At 46.0% G+C, this 23323-nt stretch overlaps 1 protein-coding gene across 2 annotated transcripts in view; it reads left to right on the top strand.

Moving 5' to 3' along the window:
* The window catches only part of Ccdc149 (coiled-coil domain containing 149), a 96928-nt gene that overhangs the window by 61164 nt on the left and 12441 nt on the right, over nt 1-23323 (top strand). The window contains exons 5-11 of one of the 2 annotated variants that reach the window (NM_001379231.1): nt 4323-4439; nt 5207-5379; nt 6226-6298; nt 7624-7708; nt 10186-10330; nt 17668-17744; nt 19294-19326. In NM_001379231.1, coding sequence (NP_001366160.1) covers nt 4323-4439; nt 5207-5379; nt 6226-6298; nt 7624-7708; nt 10186-10330; nt 17668-17744; nt 19294-19326 — 703 coding nt within the window. The remainder of the gene's footprint in view (nt 1-4322; nt 4440-5206; nt 5380-6225; nt 6299-7623; nt 7709-10185; nt 10331-17667; nt 17745-19293; nt 19327-23323) is intronic. The other variant, NM_001256059.1, reaches the window with a different exon arrangement.

The following is a 23323-nucleotide window of genomic DNA, read 5'->3' as shown; positions in this document are numbered from 1 at the left end:
TTTATTTCTCTCTAAATCAGCACATGGCGGTGTCCATCGCTGACAGCGGGTGTTCACAGAGCACAAGTCCTCTTGGCACTGGGAGGCTATCTGCGGTGTCCTGTGTGAGGATAGCAAATGTGGGGGGAAGCTTTGCTTAGTGTCACTGCCCAGGGTAGGAAGTCGCATCTTCACGCGCTCTAGTAAGCTTGGGTCTGGAGCTCAGCTTCAGGCATCTCTGAAGACAGCAGTTTCCCTGGGGGTTTGTTAGGACCTCTTGGATGGACGATGAAGGTGATGATGATGATGATAATGATGATGCAGTAACGGTGGTGGCGATGATGACAACAATCATAATAGCAATGGCAGCAATGATGGTGATGATGGTAATCATCGCACAAGCAGATGATGCTAGTTAAACACATACTCTCTGCTCCTGGACTGAGTTAATGTCATAAAGAAGAACCACCCTCTGTTCTTCAGGGCCATGTCTGTCTCTCATTAGTATGGGGGGCAAGCTCAAATTACCTGGATGATCTTTAAATTGCACAAGCAGTCCTGGCCAAAGAGTTGTATGCGCGCTTCCAAACGGTAGCATTGTTGATGACTGCAAACATTACAACTTCGAATCGATAGCTGGAAAAATGTAGTGTATTTGTATACGTTGAGTACATAATTGCAGTTACTCTCCACACAGAGGTGAGGTGAATCACCCAATTTTTAGGATGACTTCTTTGCATCCCTCATCCTGTTTGCCTTTGTGGCCCCTAACCCAGTGTCTCTTGGCTATGCCTCCACTCACCCGTTTCATGCTGTGCTCTCAGAGGGAAGTTACAGAGAGGCCTGGAGAGGTCCAAGCTCGTCCTTGGGGAGTGACCCCAGAGCTTAGAAGCTGTCCTTGTAGAAGACAAGCTTGATGTTCCTGGGCTCTAGGTTGCCACAGCAACAACCCCATCAAGCCCCTTCTGCTGACTGCATTTAAATTTCAGACCCAACAATCCAACTTGAGCCTCAATTTAAAAGTATTTCAACCAGTACAGCCCTGCAATGTGGGAGCAATATTATCTGCACATTAAACACCAAATGATAGCTGACGTGTTGATTGACATTTAACCAGCATCCAGTGTGAAGATGGCTTTTTTTTTTCTCATGGAGTCGGGCCTCACTAGGCATGTGCAATAATTAATTGGCACTAACAAACATAATCGTATGACTCTAAATGAAGAGTGCAGTGGAGCTGGCTGTGACTGGAAACTGAGGTTTCTTTATATCAAGTTCAGGCTGTCTCTCTAACACGTTACATGTCAGAGAAAGGCTCTGGTTTTCAAGACACAGCCTGTATCTCCTGTGGCTTCCTGCCAAAAGCCTGTGTGCCTGTGATCCAGCCTCTGGGGTTTGACAAATGCTGCTTCTTGGCTTTACTGTGTCTTTGGGATGTGCTTTTCAGAGTCCTGTTGTCCCAAGCCAAGGACCAGGTGACATGAAAGATGTTTCACATTTGAGCTCTCGCTTGAACCAACCACTTCTGCTGTCCGTGTGTTCCATGGGGTCACTGCAGTGCTGAGTGTGAACATACTGGTCCATTGGTCCCAGGGGAGGTGGGGAGGTGCCTGCCAGCCTCTGCCACAGCTGCTGCACCAAGGCTCGCTCCGACTGTGTTTTCTGTATGCTTCTATTTAATAGAAACTTTTTTTTAACAGAGGTAGTAAGTTCATCAGCACTGAATTAACAGGTTCAGTCATTCTTTAACTTAGAGTCAGAGGAAGCTGGACTAACTCACAGATTTTTTGCTGCAATACTCACTGCACCTCCTTCTTGAACTCAGGGACAACAGACATCACACCAACACATGTGTCGTCCTCAGGAGACCTTTCCCACACTGCCAGTGGGAGTACAGATTACTACAGCCACAGGAGGAAATGCCGCAGCACTTCAAATTATAAATAAATGAAATGAAACATATGTGCACCAAACTACTACAGTTGCACTACTGGGTATATAGACAAGGGAATGAAATCAGTATATCAAAAAGATGCCTGCATGACCATGTTCATTGATATGCTGTTCAGGCTAGCCACAGTACAGTGACAACCTAAGTGTCCTTCAATGGACTGAATAAGGAAGATATGGCTTATGTATCCCATGGGATACCACTCTGCCTTCATAATGGATGAAATCCAGAAGATGTTATGTTAGCAAAACAAAACAAAAAGCACAAGAAGACAATCACTACATCATGACATTTATATCCAGAATCTTTAAAAGGGTTTTACCAGATATGTTGTACTGGCTAGTTTTGTTTTTTTTTTTTTTTTGTTTTTTTTTTTTTGTTTGTTTTTTTTGTTTTGTTTTGTTTTTTTTTTTTTTTGTTTTTTTGTTTTTGTCAACTTGACACACCTGGAGAATTGCCTTGATCAGATTGGCCAGTGGCCATGTCTGTGAGAGACTGCCTTGACTGATGTGAGAAGGGTCAACCCACTGTGGTGGAGGCAGAAGAGGGCACCATCCCTGGGCATGTGGGTCTGTGCTGCATAAAATAGCTAGCTCAGCCTGGTCCAGGAGCGAGTCAATCAGTGGCCTTTCTTCAGGCCTTGCTTGAGTTTCTGTCCTGATTTCCCTCAATGATGGGCTGTGACCTGGGAGTGTAAACCAAAACAAACTCTTCCCTCCCCAAGTTGCTTTTGGTTAGAGTTTTATCGGAGAAACAGAAAAGCAAACTAGGACAGAAATAGGAAACAGAATGGTGCTTGTCTGGGACTGGGGGCGGGGGGCATGAAAAGATAGGAGTTATCATCCTGCACAGAGTTGCAGCCAGAGGGCAGGATTAAGCTCCATGCTTTCTGCATAGTAGGTGACTATGGCTAGCACCATGCATTGTGCATTTCAGAACAATTAGATTTCAAAGATTTTCATGATAAATGATCAGTGTGGAAGGTGAAGTGTGTATTTATTGTGTATTAATTACCCTACTGTGACCACAAAACCATCAAAGAATAATAACAGTGTAAGCACTGGACACTAAGCCGGCCCTAGGCAGACCATCCACTGTGTAAGGCTGAAGCAGAGAGGCTGAAGGTGGCATTGTTGACCTCATCTGAGCCGTACCTCCAGCCGTGACACTAGAAGACCTCGAAGATGGATTTGGAGTGAAAATAAGTTGCACTGAGTAGAAACATCCATAAATACACAAGCTGTGAACCCTGGGGATGAACTTAGCAGATTCCATTAAGAGTCAGTTTTGCATATGAGGATCCTCCCCCGTTTGGCAGGTCTTGACTCAGTAAGCCTCCTGGGATTCACCAGAGCAGTGAAGGGTCGTTTCATGCTCTCTGCTTTTCTGCAGTTACCACTTCTTTGCAGTTCATTGCCATCATAATTTCAATTCTGCCTTAGCGTAAATAAAGTTTCTATCTCTCACCTAACTCAAATCTGTCAGAAGTACTGAAGTTTAAACTTCTTGTCTCTACTGGTCACTGTTCTCATAAGGGTCATGCAAGAGCAAGAAAGAGCATGTTCATAGTGAGCTGCTGGAGTGTCTTAACCCACATGCGAGGGACAAGCTGCCCCCGGGGCTTCATGTGCATGCGAGCCCATCCACATGCATCCATCAGGAGAAGTGGGTGAACCTTTTTAGGATAAGCATATTGTGATGGGCCAGCATGGACATTTGGAGACCGTGGGTTCATCCTGGGATCTCTCCTATAATTCCTGTTGTGGTCTTACCTGGGAGCTTGGAGCTTGGTGTGTGTGGTCATTCTCAAACATGTTTGAGTACTTCATGTAATTGGTCACTTATTGTCTCATGCATACGTTTTCAGTACACACTGTATCACAGTGCATACAAGACTTGTGCTATCCAGTACCATCTACTTATCTTTTTCTCAAGAAGCTCCCCCACATCGGGGGCCATTCACAGACAGACAGGAATGCTTACTGGACATTGAATAGAATTTTTAAGGTTCCTGATAATATTGCCTAGTGGTTTAATGTGGGATATGCCTATTTTGGCAGATCCTTATCAGTACTAGGGGGTCATTTAGGATCTTTGCTAAGTCCTTACTGTTGTAGTGCCCTATAGCACATCCAACTTCCAGGATCAAGCCTGGGTACCCCTTTCACTGAATGTGTGCACGTACGTGTCACCATGCACAAGTTATAACAAAAGTTCCTTTTCCTTCAAACTTCGTGATATTGGCAGGTAGCTTGTCCTGTACTTTCAAGTAGTTCTTGCAAGAGTTCATCCAGAAATTCTTTCTGGAAACAGGACCTTGAGATCTGGGGGAATGTACTCATTCATATTCTTTCTCTCTTCCTTTGCCTTTTTCTGATAATGGAAACCGCAGCTGTTGAGGATGACGATTGCCAAACAAAGGCTTGGAGATGAAGAAATCGGCATGAGGCACTTTGCAGCCCACGAGCGGGAAGACTTGGTTGAGCAGCTGGAGCGGGCTAAGGAACAGGTGACTTCTGAGCCCTGTTTTTAGATAGGGATGCCTGCATGTGATCTCACAACGGGAAGCAGGGGACACATGTTCCTGCAGCCCTTCATAGCAGGAGGTAGGGCACATGTGCTACTGTGTCCTTGTCCAAAAGGGGCACAAGAGAGGGCTTGACTTCCTCAGTTCTTCCTAGGTTTGTGATGAGTGACTGACCCCTAGCTGGGTGGTATCCAGTAGTGACTGTTGTTATTCTGAGCCCACCAAGAGACTTGCTAACCATTCAGTCACACAGACAGCAGGGAGGAAATGTGACAAACTGGCCTTTCATTTATGAGTTTCCACTAAGATGCTGAGTGATGCTTTTAGGCAGGATTTCAGAGAGTGCAGACCCCCCGCCCCCGCCCCTGCCTGGAGAGCAGCTATAAGAATAGAGATTTCCTTTCTTTTCTCTTGCTAGCTGGCCACCGGATGCCCAGGTTTGAGTGGCTTGGAACCACGTGAATTTGTAACACTCTAGGATCAGCTTGCCGTTTCCATGCCTGTGAACGAGGGCAATGTGCACGGTTTAGAGGCCAGGCTCTTCCACCCATCCATGATAAGTGTCTGGCTGGAAAGTGTCCCCTTGCTCCACCCTTACCCAGCCTGCAATACAATGTGGTGTGGTGCGCAATACACTTTAGCACTTGAATAGTACCCATAAGCCTCCACGCTGGCCAATCGTGTGGAAGTTGCATCCCTAGTCCAAAAGCCTACGTTTGAGAAGCTCTGTGACATTCCTTGGATTTCAGATAGAGTCGTTGGAGCATGACCTACAGGCCTCAGCGGATGAACTCCAGGATGTCAAGGAAGAGCGGGCTTCCTACCAGGACAAAGTGGACAGACTGAACCAGGAGCTCAACCACATCCTGGGTGGTCATGAGAACCGAATTATCGATGTGGATGCACTGTGCATGGAGAACAGGCAAGTGCCAAGCATCCCAGGGGGACTCTGTGTGTGTGTGTGTGTGTGTGTGTGTGTGTGTGTATGTGTGTGCATGTGTGTTTGTATGTGCGAGTGTGCCTGTGTGTGTGTGTGTGTGTGTGTGTGTGTGTATGTGTGTGCATGTGTGTGTATGTGTGTTTGTGTGCGTGTGTGTGTGCGTGCGTGTGCGTGTGTGTGGGGGGGGGTATCCCTGAAACCCTGCCTACAATTGGAATATCTGCATTTGGGATAAAAAGCATGTCACAACCCCAAAATGTAAGCCCTGGCATGTACTGGTTATAAAACTAAGAAAAGAAGGGGGAGATACCCACACCTCTAGCCTCCCTCGCTCTCCGTTTACCTTCTCTGATTGGGCCACAGGGGTGAAGAGCCAGGGAAAGTTGTTTGTGACTGCTGTCAAGGAGAGGGGAAAGAATAAGAAAATAAATTGAGAAATTCCCTTGGCTGCGTCTTTGCCCCCAGGCACATTTCAGCGTGTAGATGTGTCTGACTCGTGTTATGGCTGCCGTCTTCTCTTCCTGGTTTGTTCCCCTGTGGAATCATCTTAATGAGAATTATGTGAAAACGATGCTGTCGTCCCTTAGGGCATCTCCAAGAGGGCTGTTTTAAAATGGGGTGTCTGTGATTTGGGCATGTCTGACCTTGATCACATCTATTTAATAAAAGGTCACATTTTCCTGCCTCCTCCCCTCCAGGGTGAGAAAGAAGTCGTTACATACAAACGACGGTGGGCCTTCAGGTTTCACTCATATCATTCAGTGGGCTTCATTTTGCCCCCATGCCCATTCCTGTTATGGGTATGTGATTGTTTTGTTTTGTTTCTAGATATCTCCAGGAGAGACTGAAACAACTCCACGAGGAGGTCAGCCTTCTGAAATCGAACATTGCCAAGTACAAGGTAACCTAACCAAGTCTGTGATTTTCCACTCAGCAACTGAGTGTCAGCCTATTATGACTCTCTTTAATACTTCAAAGACATTTCATCACTCTCCTGTCCTCCCAAACAGAACCCAATAGGACCCCTAATTGGAGTAGCCAGGAAAATCAGCCACAAACCAATGGACTCCCAACATCATTTTTTCCCTGGCATCTACATCTATGTCTATAGTCTGGACAAGGCACTCTGAGACTGCCAAAACTTGTGTGCTTCTACCTTGGAGCCTTAGCCCTGTGAACTCAGGGGTCCTCTTCACTTCCTCTATGAAATGTTGCAGTTGTCAGATGCTATCTGTCTCATAATTATCCCCAAGAAAATGGTTTCTGTGGGAGAAGAAACAAAGACGGACACCACAACACAAGCACTAAGATTGGAGGCACCCTGAAAGGACAGAATGTTAGAATTTGCTGCACTGTTCTTTAGTCTAACCCCAGCTGCATTGGTTTGATAATATCTATTTCTGCAGATGTTAGTTGTAAGTGTTATAATTGGAAGACTCTCCTGGGTCTCTCTGCTTTGAAAACAGATTGACGTCTCTTCCTGGGGGTAACGTTTCACAGCCAACTGAGTGCTAGGAAGAGCTGGCACATTCTCCTGGTTGTTGACATTGGCTTTTGTTCTCGGAGATCACCATGGCTTTCCATTTGGTGGGAGCCACACTTCCATTTACATCAATGTATAGATAAACAGGAGCCAAGGAAATCTGTGCTTTTTAGTATTTAAATTTACAGCCATATCTATCCTTTCATGTATTATGTACCCTGCTCGTGTTCCAAACCCTGGCTTACTACTGCATATTGGTGTGAATGCCATTCTAAGAGTGGCCATAGCAGCATGGCCACTCAATGCTGTGTCCAAGGCAGACATCACTAATTGACCATGATCCCTTTCCAATCTAACCATCATATCTTTCCAGAAACTACCTCTGGTACATAAAAGCAAATGTAATGTTCATCTCATGGCTATTCTAAAATGATTTCCATAGCAAGTCGCTCCACATGTTAGACTGGGTTCTTGCCTCAGATTTGATTCAAAGAATGTGAGTTAAATACCTCTGAATACAAGGGACTACAATTACTGCCTTTCTCCTTTGCAGTAACTTAAAAGGCAAACCAACCCTCTATATGGAGCCTTTTAAAACTCCAAGGACCGAGGTTCGTATGTTTTAGGCTGCATTTGGAGTCTGCCAGGGTTCTTATGAGTACACAGGCTGTATCCTTAACAAGAAAATTTTCTGTCCCTGCCATTTCTGACAAAGGCTTTTGTTTCTTCCATTGCTGCTGCAGAATGCTCTCGAGAGACGGAAAAACTCCAAGAGCCAAGGCAAATCCAGCAGTAGTGCTCTGACTGGGGTCTTGTCTGCAAAGCAAGGTAGGCATTAATATCCAGATGGGACCAACTTCTGAGCACAGAGCTGTAGTCTTATGTCTCACCCAAACCTCTGAGACAGAAAACTGTGGCTTCTGTCACTTGCCTCAGGATTGCCTGAGTCCTTCCAACCCAGACAAACCCCTACCTAGGCTCCTGGTTTGACAGGACTTGAGGACAGGGGCCTGAGAATCTCCATGCCTGCAGAGTTGCCAGGACAGGGTGCTGCAGTGGGAGACCCCACTTTAAGAATCACCATCTCCCAGCTTCACCAGTGATGGGATCTGTGTCCTCCTGAGGATGTTTTTCCTTTCCCATCACCACCTGAGAGCCTCTAGAGGCTCAGCTTCCCTGAGTGTGTTTCTCCGGGCCTCTGCAGGCAGGATGGAAAAGCTCTTACTGCTTCACAGTCACGGCACATGTCAGGGAACCATGGGTCATGGGATTGTGTGCCGTTTTCCAAGGAGCTTTTATTGATTGCAGCTTTGTTCCTCCTTCCTGTCGATTCCAACAAGAAATCATGATCTTCTGGGAGTAGTCCAGTGGGGAATAAATAGAAGGAAGCTTGAGTCCGGTATTTCATATTCTGCAGTCAGTTCTCAGCGTAAACCTAGGATGCACAGGCCTGGTCCTCAGGTGTTGACAGTACAGACCAGCAGCGATCATGGTCCAGTCTTAGTCAGAACTGGCTTTAAAAATCACAGCATCTTCAGTGGACCAAACCATCCAGGTTCTTTTTCAAGCAGCTTCTTTTTCCCACTGATCTAGAAGAGAACATCCTAGAATTATTCCTGAATGGGCAGGTATAACTCTCTATAAAAGTGTGGAAAATCCCATCTTTGTGGCTCATCAGTAAAGTGTCTGCTGTGTAAACATAACGCCCTGAGTTCAGATCACTAATGCCTATGTAAAATTTTTGTTGTAGTGGAGTTTGAGGCCATCTGGTCTACCTTGTCAAGCTCTAGGCTAGCCAGGGCTGTAGAGCGAGATCTTGACTCAATAGTAAAAAGTGGAGAGAGAGAGAGTAAGGAAAGGACTGATGCCAACCTGTTTCTTCTACACATACCCACACATGCATTTACACACATGAACATGTACACATGCATGAACATGGTTAGCCCTGGATACCATACCTAGCTACCATCTTAGAGTATGCACCCCTGTACTGATTCTTATGTCACAAGTACCAGCCATACTCAAAGACCATACAGAGATATGCCCTGACCCAAGTCTTCTAGAAAAACCTATGAGAAAACCTTATTACCTTGGACTACTGGATAGGTAATAAAAATGTATGAGCATAGCAACCCATTATGACAAACCTAAACAGATCCGTTAACAAGAACTAGCAAGAAATAGGTTAGACACATATGAACTTTTAACTGTAAGAAATATCCTCATACATTCTGAATTTCAGCTGGAAATGGCATAAATACATAGCTAAATTAGTAGTTACAAATCTAGATGGGCTATTGAAGTAGGCATTCACCTTTATGACGTAGGGGATGTAAATGAGATTGGAATGTTGTTAAGTAAAGAGGTAGTGTTGGGCTGGCGAGATGGCTCAGTGGTTAAGAGCACCCGACTGCTCTTCTGAAGGTCCAGAGTTCAAATCCCAGCAACCACATGGTGGCTCACAAGCATCTGTAATGAGATCTGACTGACACCCTCTTCTGGAGTGTCTGAAGATAGCTACAGTGTACTTACATATAATAAATAAATAAATCTTAAAAAAAAAGAGGTAGTGTTTCCCCCATTATAGAAGAATATTGAATGAATCTGTATACATACACATAGTCACATAGGAAATGATAGTCAAGAAAGTCACAGTGTTTTGTCATAGTCAGAAGAAGTACCAGGGTGACTGTAACTTGTGTTTTTTCTCTCCACTGATTTACCCCTTTAACGTGCTATATTATTTTTGCAATAATCAGAGAGCCTGAAGATTAAGGATTGTCATCTGCAGGGTAGTGTGACCTTGAACGAGTGTTTTTTTTTTTAACCCATCTGAGGCTTGCTTTATTGTTTACAAAATGGAAATAAATAATACTTGCTAGGTTGTTTTTGTTTTTGTTTTCTAGTTCAAAATCTCAGTGAGTTAGCATAAAAAAGTCTTCACCCATTGGCAAGTGAAAATACTATCAGTCTCTGACCAGCTTGCAAGTGGCTGGACGTGAGCATGGCTCAGTGAGAGCATACTGGCTTAGCATGTGCAAAGCCCTGCTGGATTCTATCCCAGTTTGACAAAAAGAAGAAAATAAGAACGGGGGTGGGGATCGTCAAACCTCTCTAAGGCTCCTCCACTTAACTCTCACACTGGGTTTTCTATTGTTTTTCTTGTGGTAGTTGAAGAAGGCCCTCAGTAAAACACAAGCGTCCTGTCAGAGCTTGGGACTCCCATTATCCGGGACTAACCAACATGGGTTTGCCATCTCATGTTTCTGAGTCCACAACTGAGCTCTCAACTATATCTTCCCTAGTTCAGGATCTGCTCTCTGAAGACCATGGGTGCAGCCTCCCAGCTACTCCTCAGTCCATCGCTGACCTGAAGTCTTTGGCCACTGCCCTGCTGGAGACGATCCATGAGAAAAATATGGTCATTCAGCATCAGAGGCAAACCAACAGGTGGGTGGTCTGGGTGGGAAGAGAGTGGGCTTCCAGAAATAAACCACAAGCCTTCTGGAAAGAAGGTAACATCCCTGACATCTGGGGGCAGGGGTGGGGGTGGGTGGGGGATGGGTTGAGTGGGGGTGGGGGTGGGAACAACAAGCATGAAACCAGGACCATGCTCTTACATTGCTTTGGCATCCTGCTTATCCATCAGAGTTAATGAAGCAGGAATCCTGATTTCTTAGAGAGCCTGTCCTGTGAGCTCCGCTCTAGACAACACCAGTTTCATGGTGGCTCCCATAGGACAGTGCTACTGCTCTTGCCTCTTTCTTAGATCTTCTTTGCCCCTCAGCCCCTCAACTTGACTCTGAGGGTCTCTGATGACCAGGAAAACAATCATCAACTTTTAATGGGCTGTTGTGGGTGTGAGAGAGCCTCCTGGCATGCTTTCTCATAATCAAGAAAAGGCAAAGTAACTAAGTGTCCTGTTTGCTTTGTAATGAGTGTTTGGTTACATTGTATCAAACTGAGCAAGTTACGGTAGTGTCATGGTTTGTATATACTTGGTCCAGGGAGTGGCACTGTTGAGAGATATAGCCTTGTTGGAGTAGGTGTAGCCCTGTAGGTGTGGTTTGTTTCTTTGTTTGTTTGTTTTCCCAAGACAGGGTTTCTCTGTGTAGCCCTGGCTGTCCTGGAACTCACTTTGTAGACCAGGCTGGCCTCAAACTCAGAAATCCACCTGCCTCTGCCTCCCGAGTGCTGGGATTAAAGGCGTGCGCTACCACACCTGGCGGGTGTGGGTTTTAATACCCTTGTCTTAGCTGCCTGGGAGTCAGTATCCTACTAGCAGCCTTCAGGTGAAGATGTAGAATTCTCAGCTCTCCTTGCACCATGCCTGCCTAGACTCTGCCATGTTCCCGCCTTGATAGTAATAGACTAGATTTCTGAACCTATAAGCCAGCCCGAATTAAATATTGTCCTTCTAAGAGTTGCTTTGGTCATGATGTCTGTTCACAGCAGTAAAACCCTAACTGACCCAGACAGGTTGAAACAGTGGTCAGAACGGAGTTGAAAATGTCCTGAGAATAAAAGCTAAGAACAGTAATTAAAGCAGTATCTGTACTGCATACGTCAGTCCATTTTCTGTTCCTAGAAACCAGTCTAGGGAATTTATGAAGATTTTTTTTTTAAAGCAAGAAGTTCACTTCTCACACTCCAGGGGGCTGACTTCAAAAGCATACCACTGTGTCTCGTGATGCTCTCCATGCCACATCTGAACATGACCCAGATTCCATGTGGTCAAACATAGCAAGCATGCTCACTCTGGACCCCAGAGATGCCATGCTGGGGCCTCACCTTCCTGACACTGCCTCACTCTAACACCCCCAATGGTGATTAGCACTGACCTATGAGCTTGAATATGTAGCTTCTAACAGGGCAGGGCCATCTTTGTGGTGTGCAGTCTACACCTAGAAGGATTTGGCATTTGGACAGATACTGCTACCACCATCTTCTTACAGGGGTAGGGGTGGGGTGGATGGGACTCACATTTTTATCTTGCACAGAACCCTGCTCCCAAGACCCACATTCAGAGCCACAATGACATTGCTGAAGATTTGCTCAAGAGCAGATGTTAGGCTTAGAGGGGAGTGACCTGAGAATTGGGGCTGCGAAAGGCAGGGACACCCACGGAAGGAGGCCATGGGAAGATGATTGAAAGTGTTATAAAAACAAAAGAGAAAAGGGAAATGATGGAGTGAAGAGAGGACCGCACCAGAGATGAAGATGTATGTGGGAGAAAGCGAGAGCATCAAAGGGAGGCCGGCAATCTCCCCGGATGACAGGGTAATTTATTGACAGGAGAAGTTTGCAACAGCCTTGCAAAATGAAACAGCCGTGCCCAACTGCAGCCACTCTCAGGAAGCAGGGGTGGGAATCTTGCTGGGGAGGGGCTGTCCCCGAGGGTCCCCTGAAGCAGGCAGTGAGGATGCTTCTCATTCCTGAGCAACCCCTGGCCAGGGACTCTGGGCTCCTTTGAACCTTACCATATCCACAGCAACAGGCCCAGATGCAAACCACTTTCTCCCTGTATGGAGGCTGGCATTTCCATTCACCATGTTATTTGTATTTGAGCATACCTTTGCATATTTAGCCATGTTCAAACAGTTCTTTGAGCCATGGTTGTGGAACTGTGGGTTTCCACATATCTCAGCTGTCCCAAACCCCTTCTTGGGAGAAGTCACTATTTTGTCTTCATGGGTCCTTTGAGTCATACAAACAAAAGCATAGTGTATAAAAACATACCCAAGTATCCATATACTTATGGATTTTTAAAACAACAACAAAAAAAGCAGCTCTTCATTATCACAGAGAAGGGAGGGACACCCTTTGTTCCTTTGTTCTTGCTTGCTTTCCGGCCCTGTAGCAATAGATCATGGAGGTACACCAAGTGTCAAGTGTGCCCTTTTGGTACCTTGGTGGCCTTCTGTTTCATACTTCCTGGGGGTGTATGAAGAAGTTAACTGTACTATAAGTAAAGGGGCTGACAAGAGAATGAGAATTTGGTCAGCTCACTGGTAGCCCTCATAATTTAGCCTTAGAACCAAGGGAGGGAAAACAAACTTTGTTAGGGCGGGGTAGTGCCTCAGAACTTCAGACCTTCCCTTCTGGAAGCTCATGCTCTGCCTACTAGCTTTCTACTGTTTGATAATGGCCTCCTTCAGGCCGGGCCTCCTGTGGGAAAACCGTCTTAATGACTGCTAAGTATCATGGGATTTACGTTTGAGTGTTGCTCAATGGCCATTCATTTGCTGTGCCTCTTGCTGACACATTAGCCATTACCTGGTGTTCACTAAAGGGAGACGGCTCCCTTATCTAACAAACTAATGCCACAAGCATGAAGATATGGTTGTTAAGTGCTGTATGCCCTTGCCTGTAGTGAGGGGGTGGCTAATTCAACCACAGACCTTTCCTACTTCCCTAGCTGATGGCAACTGAGCTGGGGAGTCTTCTAAGTCTCCTGTCCTGTAACAGTGAGTTTCACAGTAGAGTTTCCAAGGGCTCCGGATGCCTCATGACAGATGCAGCTCCCCCTTCAGGCCTTTATTTGTTCCCTCCCTCAGAAATCTCACCAGACTGCCATCTTTTGATGATTTCTTTCTTTCTTTCTTTCTTTCTTTCTTTCTTTCTTTCTTTCTTTCTTTCTTTCTTTCTCTCTTTCTTTCTTCCTCTCTCTCTTTCTTTCTTTTTTTAATTTTTATTAGGTATTTTCCTCGTTTACATTTCCAATGCTATCCCAAAAGTCCCCCATACCCACCCCCAACTCCCCTACCCACCCACTCCCCCTTTTTGGCCCTGGCGTTCCCCTGCACTGGGGCATATAAAGTTTTCAAGTCCAAAGGGCCTCTCTTTCCAGTGATGGCCGACTAGGCCATCTTTTGATACATATGCAGCTAGAGATACGAGCTCTGGGGTACTGGTTAGTTCATAATGTTGTTCCACCTATAGGGTTGCAGTTCCCTTTAGTTCCTTGGGTGCTTTCTCTAGCTCCTCCATTGGGGGCCCTGTGATCCATTCAATAGCTGACTGTGAGCATCCACTTCTGTGTTTGCTAGGCCCCGGCATAGTCTCACAAGAGACAGCTATATCTGGATCCTTTCAGCAAAATCTTGCTAGTGTATCTTTTGCTGATTTCTAACCTTAGGCCAAGTAATGTCATTAGAAGCCTTGATGCAAAGTCAGTAAGGAGGCCGGACATCTGGAGGATTTTCTTCGACTAAGGGGCACATGAAGGGAGGACACATACTGAAATCTCTACTATTCTAAAACAACCTGTAATTACCTTACATACAAGCCAACAACGAACAGACATGCAAACAAACAAACCAGATCCACCATCCTACCCAACCAAAGGGGCCTCCTCTCTGAGCCTAGGTGTGCCTGCAGCTGCTGCCCTCCGAATGGCTGTCTTCCCTGCAGACCCATCTCCCTTCCTACATGCTAATGTGCCTTAGCTTCTCACTTGGGAACTTGGGTTCCCTTTATCCTCTGACACCCCCACCTGGGGTAGGTCACACCTCCCATGCACTTCCATCTATGACCACTTCCTGGAAGATGTGGACCCTTCCCATCAGCACTTCTCTCCCTGTGCCTCCCAGGCTCTATCTTGTCCCTGCTCCTTTCCTCATCCCAGCCCTTTCTTACCTCACTCTGTTGGCAAGTAGATGTCCTTTACCCCTGCTTAGATGCTCATCTCTTCCTTGAGATGCCCTGTGTCCACATGTCTATCATGCAGCCTCAACTCTCCCATTTCCTCATTGTGGTCCTGTTTCTTTGGCTTCCCTCCATCCCCAACTGGACTGTTGGGCACATCTTCATCTTCCCGGAGGATTGCCCATTAAGTGGTTTTTCTGCCTCTACTCCACCTCAATAACACCTCAATAGCTCCCCAGAACCTGTGATTAAAAGTCAGACTGTTCTCAGCTTGGCCACAAGCTCCGTCTTCATCAGAGGGCCCACCAGCCTCTCTGGTTATGCGTTTCTCGTTGCTTGTCAATTTTGCTCTCAGCTTTTATTAGACTTAGGTGTTTTTAGGCTTAGTTTTTGCCTGATTGCCAGCTGTGTGAGCCTGAGTGAGGCATTGCCCTCTGTGAGCTTCAAGTTCCTCATCTACAAATCAAGGACTGCCTAGTCAGGTGCTGAAAAGAAAAACACACACACACAAAAAGCAAAACAAAATGCCAGGCACCGTATGTATTGTTCAGGGGCATAACACCTGGCTTGGGACAAACGCTGCATACATATCAGCTGTCCTTGGCTTTCCTATCACATCATGCTTGTGTGTCCACCAGTAGATTATTGTTCTCTAGGAATAGGGAAAGGGGCTTGTCCTTTCAATTTCCCCTTCAACCTGTAGCACAGAGGTGGGTCCCAGGAACTGGGTGCGAATTGCTCAAACTTCTTGAGCTAGATTTGTTCTTCTCTCTCTCTCCATCCTGAGAGCTGCCAGCCACAGTGACTGTCACAGCCTCTTACACCAGCTCCCATAACCCCTGCCCAAGTCTCTTCGTGAGGCAGGCAGGAAATCCCTTCCAGTCATGCAAAGCAACTTGGGTTGAATTTTCCCCATCACCTATGGCTATATCTATATTTCTATGAGTACAGTTTTAAGGATCCTGTACTTGTTATGCTCATGAAAAAAGATCTAAGAGGGTTTGTCTTAAAGTGCCACTAAGGGGGTATATGTTACGATTCTGGGAAAACCATCTTGGGTTGTATTTTTGATCTCACCTATGCCTATATCTGTATTTCGATGAGCACAGTTTTTAAGGGGCACTTATTGTACATATGAGAAAGAAGGTAAAGAGGGTTAATTTAAAGTGCCACCAAGGGGGGATGTGTTAAGAACATGAAGTTCAGAGGCCGAGACAGGCTTGGGATCAGATCCAGACTCATCACATACAGACCCTGTATGTAGTTTCGGCCAAGCTAACCAACTTCTGTATTGGGTGAATGTTTAGCATCTCTGGTGCCTCATACTGAGGACTCAGGGAAAATCAGTTGTCGTTTGTGTCCACCACAGTCCAGACACTATTATTGATGGTTCTGTCACTGCTCTTGCCACACCTGCAACTTCTGGATCCCTTTATTACCTCCAGCCCTGCATCAGGTGCTGGTATCAGAGCAATGAACAGAGCTTCTACAGATGAACTCAAACAGGATCCCTGCAAGTAGAATGTGGAAGGTGGTCCTAAGAGGCAGCTGCAGACATGTAATCTGACCTCATGAGCTTGAGCCCAGTGGTGACTACACGTCAGACCCATCAGCTGTGAGGAAGGGAGCTGGCATCAGAAGGCCTGGGCAAAATACTGAAAGGCTGGTTAACAGTGGTGTCTATGGAAGGGTCACGGGTGTGAAAGCAAAACAGACCCAAGAGATGGAGCGAGATCTGAAGTAGTTAGTGAGCACCCTGCAGACTGTGAGACCTACGGAAATGAGGGAAAGATGAGCTCTAGTAACTAGATGAACCAAACCATGGGGAGCAACGGCAGAGTTTCCCTGTGAACTCCAAGGGATGATTAAGATACTGCAGGTCGATTCAGGTAAAATCAGGATGAACTGAACTGTATATATGTGCATCTATATATGCATATTCATGGCCCTGAATATATGTGGGTGTGTGCAGCTATCTCTGGAATAGAAAGAGACGTAGGAGAATAATTCTGCTGCTCTAATTTATCCCACTGAAAGGAATGGAGAATTTGCTATTAAGGAGATTTTCATGTCTCTTTCAGCACAGCAGTGCCAAGAAAATCTCCCAAATAAAAATAAAGGCTGGTTTCCATTTCCAGACCACTGGAAAGCAAGGTTTTGGATGGCTGTCAATCACTTCTCCACTATGTTTAAAGTCTGGAGCAAAGGAGCAGATGTTTACCTATGCATGTGTACAAAGCCTGCCTTCCACGCACACAGTCTGATCTTTTCCAGTGTGTGTTTCAGAACTTAGATATCTCAGCGAGTCAGAATGCTGTATAAAGGTCAGAGGAAGTCTTGCCAGAGTCAGTTCTCTCCTTCCACCACGTGGGTGCTGAGAATCGAACTTGGGTTGCTGAGCTTGCCATCAAATGCCTTTACCTGCAGAACTATGACACAGTCCCACTGGGAGAAAATGAAAAGCATGTGTGATGACGTGCACTGTACAAAATTCCCAAATAATTAGTTATGTTAGGGGGGGAAGAAAACGCTTGTGAAATTCTTATTCTTTACCTTTTCCATAGATGATTACAGATTATGAAGAAAGAAAAAGCACATGTTTAAGTACACATACTTATCGGTCACCTACACTGTGCCAGGCATTGTTCTTGATATCCAGGGCATGCACATCAGTAAGACCTAGTGTGGGGCTGTGAACGCTGATCTTATTATTTCATTGCCTCAGAAGAAACATTTCCAAGTGTGTCTATCTATATCTTACCTATTGGTTCCAAAAATCAAACATGCTCTCAAAGACGATCTGATGCTCCTAAGGGCATTCAGAATCAATTGGCATCTTTAGCAGTGAGCAGTTCTCGAATGGAAATTCCTTATGATGTTTTGGGCAGTGGTGGAAAAATTGTTTAACCTCCAGGGAATTGCCTTGCAGAACAGAACGCAACTGAATAATGTGTGCGTGCGTGCTTTGTGGTACTTTCTATTTCCACATGGACTTCCCATGAAGTGTGTGTTGTGTGCACATGTGTACCTGCGTGCCCTTTTTAGATCCTAAGTCTATTGACTTTCCTATTACCCACCACCTTGGTGCAAGCACTGACAAGTGACGTCATCTCCTCTTATTATTTTCGTACCTTTTCTAGGATCCTAGGGAATCGAGTGGCAGAGCTGGAGAAGAAACTAAGAACTCTGGAAGTTTCTGGCTTGTGGAGTCTTCCAGGTAAGCAGAAACTTCTGAGCAGTGGCTTTCGTCTAGTTTAGGATTTTGTTCACCTTTTAAAAGAACTTTCTTGTATAACTTGCCAAGAAAATTCTGCCTGTTTGAGGCCCTTTGAATTGGAGGCTGCTGAGAAACAGCTCATAAGTGTTTCCAAGTGAGAAACCTATCCCATGGCAAGACCAAGAAAGGAACAAAGTCAGAAATATACCATGTATTTTCAAATTCTCATCAGTGGGGCACTGAAGTTCAGGTAGCCTAATGTCTCAAACTGTTAGTGTGTGTGTGTGTGTGTGTGTGTGTGTGTGTGTGTGTGTGTGTGTGTGTATGTGTGTGTGTGTGTGTGTGTGTGTGTGTGTCTTTGTGTCTCTGTGTGTTAACCTTTGGAATGCCCGTGAGTTGTTTCATTTCTTATCAGTAGTCATCTTATAAAGATTTGTTCCATGTAACCTTCCCTCCTAAAACGAATGGGAGAATATACAAAGATTTGTTCAATTTAATCACCGACCCTAAAAACGAATATAAGATCTTACAAAGATTTGTGCAATTTAATCATCAGTCCTAAAGTGGAATGTAAAACCGCACAAAGATTTGTTCAGTTTAATCACCAGTACTAAAAATGAAGAGCCAACCGTTCCTCCAATCCAGATGCACTTCACAACGACCTTCCCCTGCCTAGCCCCTCCCAACAGTTTTATGGAGCTTGAAAACAAAAATTTCTTGAGGAGATTTTTCTCCCCACATTTGTCCAATGTGTGAGGAGCCGTAGTGCTTCTCTCTAATGAGCTATACTTATCCCGCTTATCCCAGTAAAATACCCCTCTCAGGAGACCCCGTCAGTTCTTCACTTTCCTCTTTACGCTGTTTGGAAACTTATATTTATCATTTTCTGCCGCCTCCTGGTTCCCTGGAAGGAACATTGTCCGGGTATTTTTAGTGTCTTACCCTTTCAGCGCAAAGCGGTCTCCTCTCCGCGCGGCTCCCGTGGGCTGCGTTCCTGTACGAGGGATGAGAAATGAAAATTGCCACAGGAGAGGAGGTGGACAACATGACGTTTTCCTCAGTGGAAATCTGAATAGCTGCCTTAGGTTGCCTGCAAGTGTGTTTCATAAATTGGAATTTTTTGCAGCGATTTCTTGAACTGGATGTCAAAAGACCTCACAGAACTAATTAGTGGCGAGTGCCGTCCTGGGGGTTTGAATGGTCCACTTTGCACCAGGCGCTTTTGATGATGTTCAAACTGCATCTTCTGTAAAGGCCTTTCTTTTACTGCATTGAATTTCAACACAGACAGACAAATTTGTCATTTATTTGTGCAGTCAAATTGCTGTTTTTGTACATGTACCAAAGCTTTGATTTTTTTTCTCCCCTCTCAAAAATGACTTGGTGAATTTTCTTACTGTTTCGTTTGTGTGGTTTATGTAAAAAGATGGATGTTGAATGCGTGAATCAATGCTGGGAATTTCCTGTGTCTGGTGTTTGTTTGTTCAGGTGGGATTTCAATGGCTGTTCTACAATAATGAGTCTTTTCCCCTTCCTTTTGCTGCCGAAGGCCTGAGCTACAATGTTTCAGTCGGATTCGGGAGTATGTTCATTTTGAAATATTCAGGGTTTCTTGTAGCTAATATGGGGTTGCATGCTGTCCTCCATGTGTATAAATGGTAGAAGGTAGAAATTTGTTATCCACCTTTTAGTGAATATTCTAGGTAGAATAACTTATTGAAATAGGGGATTCAATTAGTGCAAAGCAACCATTAGTGAGTACAGTTAGCTTGAAGGACCAGCCTCAGCAGGTTTTAGGCTGTAGGCATAGGGGTTCCAGTCTCTGGCTACCACACAGATATAAAGGGGGCACAGAAAAGGAAGAGGGAGGGGGAGGGAGAGGTACTTTCCCCCCTTGGATACAGCCTCACTTTGGAGCACACATGAAGGATGTGTGGAGATAGCCTTGTGTTAGGGAGTCTGCAGTCCTGGAGAGTAAGGACAGGGAGTGGGGTATTTCTTCCTGTGTGAATCACATTTTGGCTGCCTGACTCCTGCTTTTGTGTGTCTCCATACTGGAGGGCAGAGCGAAAAGCAACGTGTTCTCTCCTCCCCACACCTCCTCTGCCTCCCCCGTCTCTTCGTTCTCATCGACTCCCCAAGCAGCAGCTGAATCACAGTCGAAGTTTCTGAGTCCCAGGAGTTTGGGAGAACTGTCTTATTTACAAGCATCTCAAAGGGAAGTGTCCTCTCCAGAAAGTCAACCCATCCATGGACTGGTCCATCCATGGGCTGGCATCCAGATTGAGCTTCAGCTCTGTGAATACAGTGCCATGCCAGGCAACCTGGCCCCTGTTCCCCTCAAATCTCTAGTCTATCCACGGAAGCAAAATGAATCTCCATCAGGCAGTGATGAGGAAAACAGAAAGGATTCCACGCTTAGTGTTGGCTGAGTGCTCAAGAGAGAAAGACTAGTGAGATGATGTGAAGAGTCATCTGATGCCCCTCTGTGAAGAGCAGTTAAAAGCAAGAAGATTCAGGGTGACAAATACTTGGTGTGCATTAGGTACAATCATTCTCACACCCATGACAGACATTGCTAATTGTTTTAGTTAGGGCTTTACTGCTGTGAACAGATACCATGACCGAGGCAAATCTTAACAAGGACATTTAATTCGGGCTGGCTTACAGGTTTGGAGGTTCAGTCCATTATCATCAAGGTGGGAACATGACAACATCCAGGCAAGCACGGCACAGGAGGAACTGAGAGCCCAACATCTTGTTCCGAAGGCAAGCAGGAGAAGACTGCTTTCAGGCAGCTAGGATGAGGGTCTTAAAGCCCACACTCACAGGGACACATTTTTTTCTAACAAGACCACACCTACCCCAACAAGGCCACACCTCCAAATAGTGCCGCTTCCTGGGTCAAGCATATGCAAACCACCACAATAATCTATCACAGCATTGTCCCCGGCTGATGCGGCATCAGTCTTCCATATTGGCCAGCTTCTAGTCAGAGCTGATGTGGAAGAACACTTTCATTTTCCCTAATCTAATCTGATATGCTTATTTTAGCACAGGAAACAGGGAGGGAGTTAGATGACGCATAAGGTCATACATTTTAAGTTTCACAAGCTATCTTCTATGGGTGCCGGATGACTGAAGTTCTGAGCCAAGATACACAGGCAAATGATATACGTGGAGACTGGATGCCAGACCAGAGAGGAGGGGTCCTGAGGGTGGAAAAACCTCTTCCACACTGTAGTGGGCTGTCTAAGAGTCTGCAGGGCAGAAGGCTTCTTGTGTCTCTGCTTCCTGCCCCCCCCCCCTCACTTCTGACCAACACCATCAAGTTTTGTTTTGTTTTGTTTTATGAGAGAGCCTCATGGATCCCAGTCTAGCTTTGAACTTGCTACGGTAGCTATGGATAGGCTTGAACTTCTGATCCTCATCCACCGACCTCAGAAGTGTTAACCTCATAGGCATCCACTATCTATCACTCCCTGTCCATCAGTGCTGTGAACTGAACCCAGGGACACAGGCTTGCTAGACAAGCCCGCTACCAATACGTTACATTCCCCAGCCTCTTCACAGAGTTCTTGATGGTGTTTGCTAGACTTGGGGGTCACTTGGTGATCTTGCTCTTGAGTAAACATTTTTGACAAATGGTACAGGCTGGAGCAAGAAGTCGTCTAGATAGCTGAGACTATTCCAAGCTGGTTTGCCTTCCTAGTGACAAAGCTAGGGGGTCTTCTATAAGGAAGACAGATGTTAGGAGTTGCGGGCCGTGCTCCCTAGCCAGGGTCGATCCCTTTGCTCCCACCTCCTGGGATCCTTCCCTCAGATATTCTCAAATCGAGATCGGTAGCTGTGAGGAGTGTTGTCCCAGGTATGTTCACATTCAACAGCACTGGGACCTGGGAGACGGCTCTTGGGTAAACATTGCTGCATAAGCATGAGACTTGAGTGTGCAGCTCCAGAATCCATACAAAGCTAGCATGTTAGCATAATTCTGAAATCACAGTGCATCTGTGGCCAAAGCCACCCAGTCTCAAAACAAGGTGGGAGGCAAGGACCAACATCTAAGATTGTCTTCTAACTCCCATGTATGGGCTAGGACACATTCCCTCCCCCTCCCACTCCCCCGTCCTTCTCCTCTCTCTTTGACACATTCTCCCCATGCCCCAACACACACACACACACACACACACACACACACACACACACACACACACACTGGGTGGAGGGCACAGAAACAATCCACAGAAATACCAAAAGCCAGGGAACAATCTGGCTAGAGGCGATAGTCTGGCTTTTTGGGATTTCCATTTTCATTCTCTCTTTCTCTCCAGGCATCAGGCTGAGGAGGAAAATGTGGGGGTTGAAAGTACTTGGTTCATTTTTAGAGGCAGGGACGAGAGCTTTGGTGCCATATGGAGTCAGCAGAGCTCGCAGCCACTCAAACCCCAGCTCAGTGAGAAGCCCCAGTACCCTTTCCTTTAAGTGGGAAAAGCAGATGAGAGCTTACACGGCCGGGTTATCCAATGAGAGCACAGTTCAGTGGCCACAGCTGCCTCCACACCTTCGGAGAGAGAGTGGAACCGAGAGCCTCCTAAGAAAGGCTTTGGGTTTTTCCAACATGGCAAGAGTGACCAGATCCAGGCATGGTGCTGATGTGGGGGTGCCATCTCCAGGCACAAGTCTGGGGGGGGGGGCTTGTCTTCTCATCCCACTGTGGCTGCCGTAGACAGAGGCTGGTTTGTTTGTCTTCCCTACATGCCCTCTGCTCAAGTTTTCGCTGAAGTGTCCCGTGCTTGTGAGGAGTCACTCACAAACTGGCTTCCTAGGATGGAAGATATCCTGGGATTTGTGGGGTCAAGCAGACATTCTACCCTAAAGAATTCCCACGAGAGGAGCCCCCAGGCTATCCTGACCCCTGCCAGTTCCCACTCCTGTCTCTGCTTCTGATTCTTTGGCCGCCAGGGCAGAAGAGGGTTGAACACTCTTTTGGTACAGAGAGGATGGAGCCTCCCTAGGAGGCTGGCAAGCTGTCATAGTCAGATGGCCATGAAGTACCGTCCTGACCTTGACTTGTGGACATACTGCGTTGCTGTGATGGAGAATCTGCCATGAGGCACCTGTTGCCTGTTATGGTCCCTACAGTCAGTCACCAAGAACCCATGAAGGCATTTCTAGATGGTGTCTTTGTGCTCTAAGAGTGAATGCCATTCTGGGGACTTCCCATGTCACCCTGAACCGTAAATCTATAGTGCGCTTTGGGAAACCTTTCCAGATGGTAGCTCTGAAGTTTCTAGATTTATTCCATCAAAGATAGTGGAAGTGCCTGTCAGAACTTCAGGGTCAGCTCCAAGTATCTTCTCCTCAGAACCCAAAGGCTGTTGCCATTTGCCCAAGACAGCAGCAAGCACCAAGCATGCCAGATGCTAGGACCCATTAGATACTTCAGTCAGCGACATAGACATTATCAGGCATTTAGTAAGTGCCTACTGTGTGGAGAACTCTCTAACTTAAGTTTCTAAAAAGCAGGAGGAACCAAGGAACACAGGGAGGAAATGGACTTGGTTTCTGATTTTCCAAAG

Source organism: Mus musculus, chromosome 5 (genome assembly GCF_000001635.26).
Source record: "Mus musculus strain C57BL/6J chromosome 5, GRCm38.p6 C57BL/6J".
In the NCBI taxonomy this organism is placed as follows: domain Eukaryota; kingdom Metazoa; phylum Chordata; class Mammalia; order Rodentia; family Muridae; genus Mus; species Mus musculus.
This window is presented reverse-complemented; position numbering and strand designations above follow the sequence as displayed.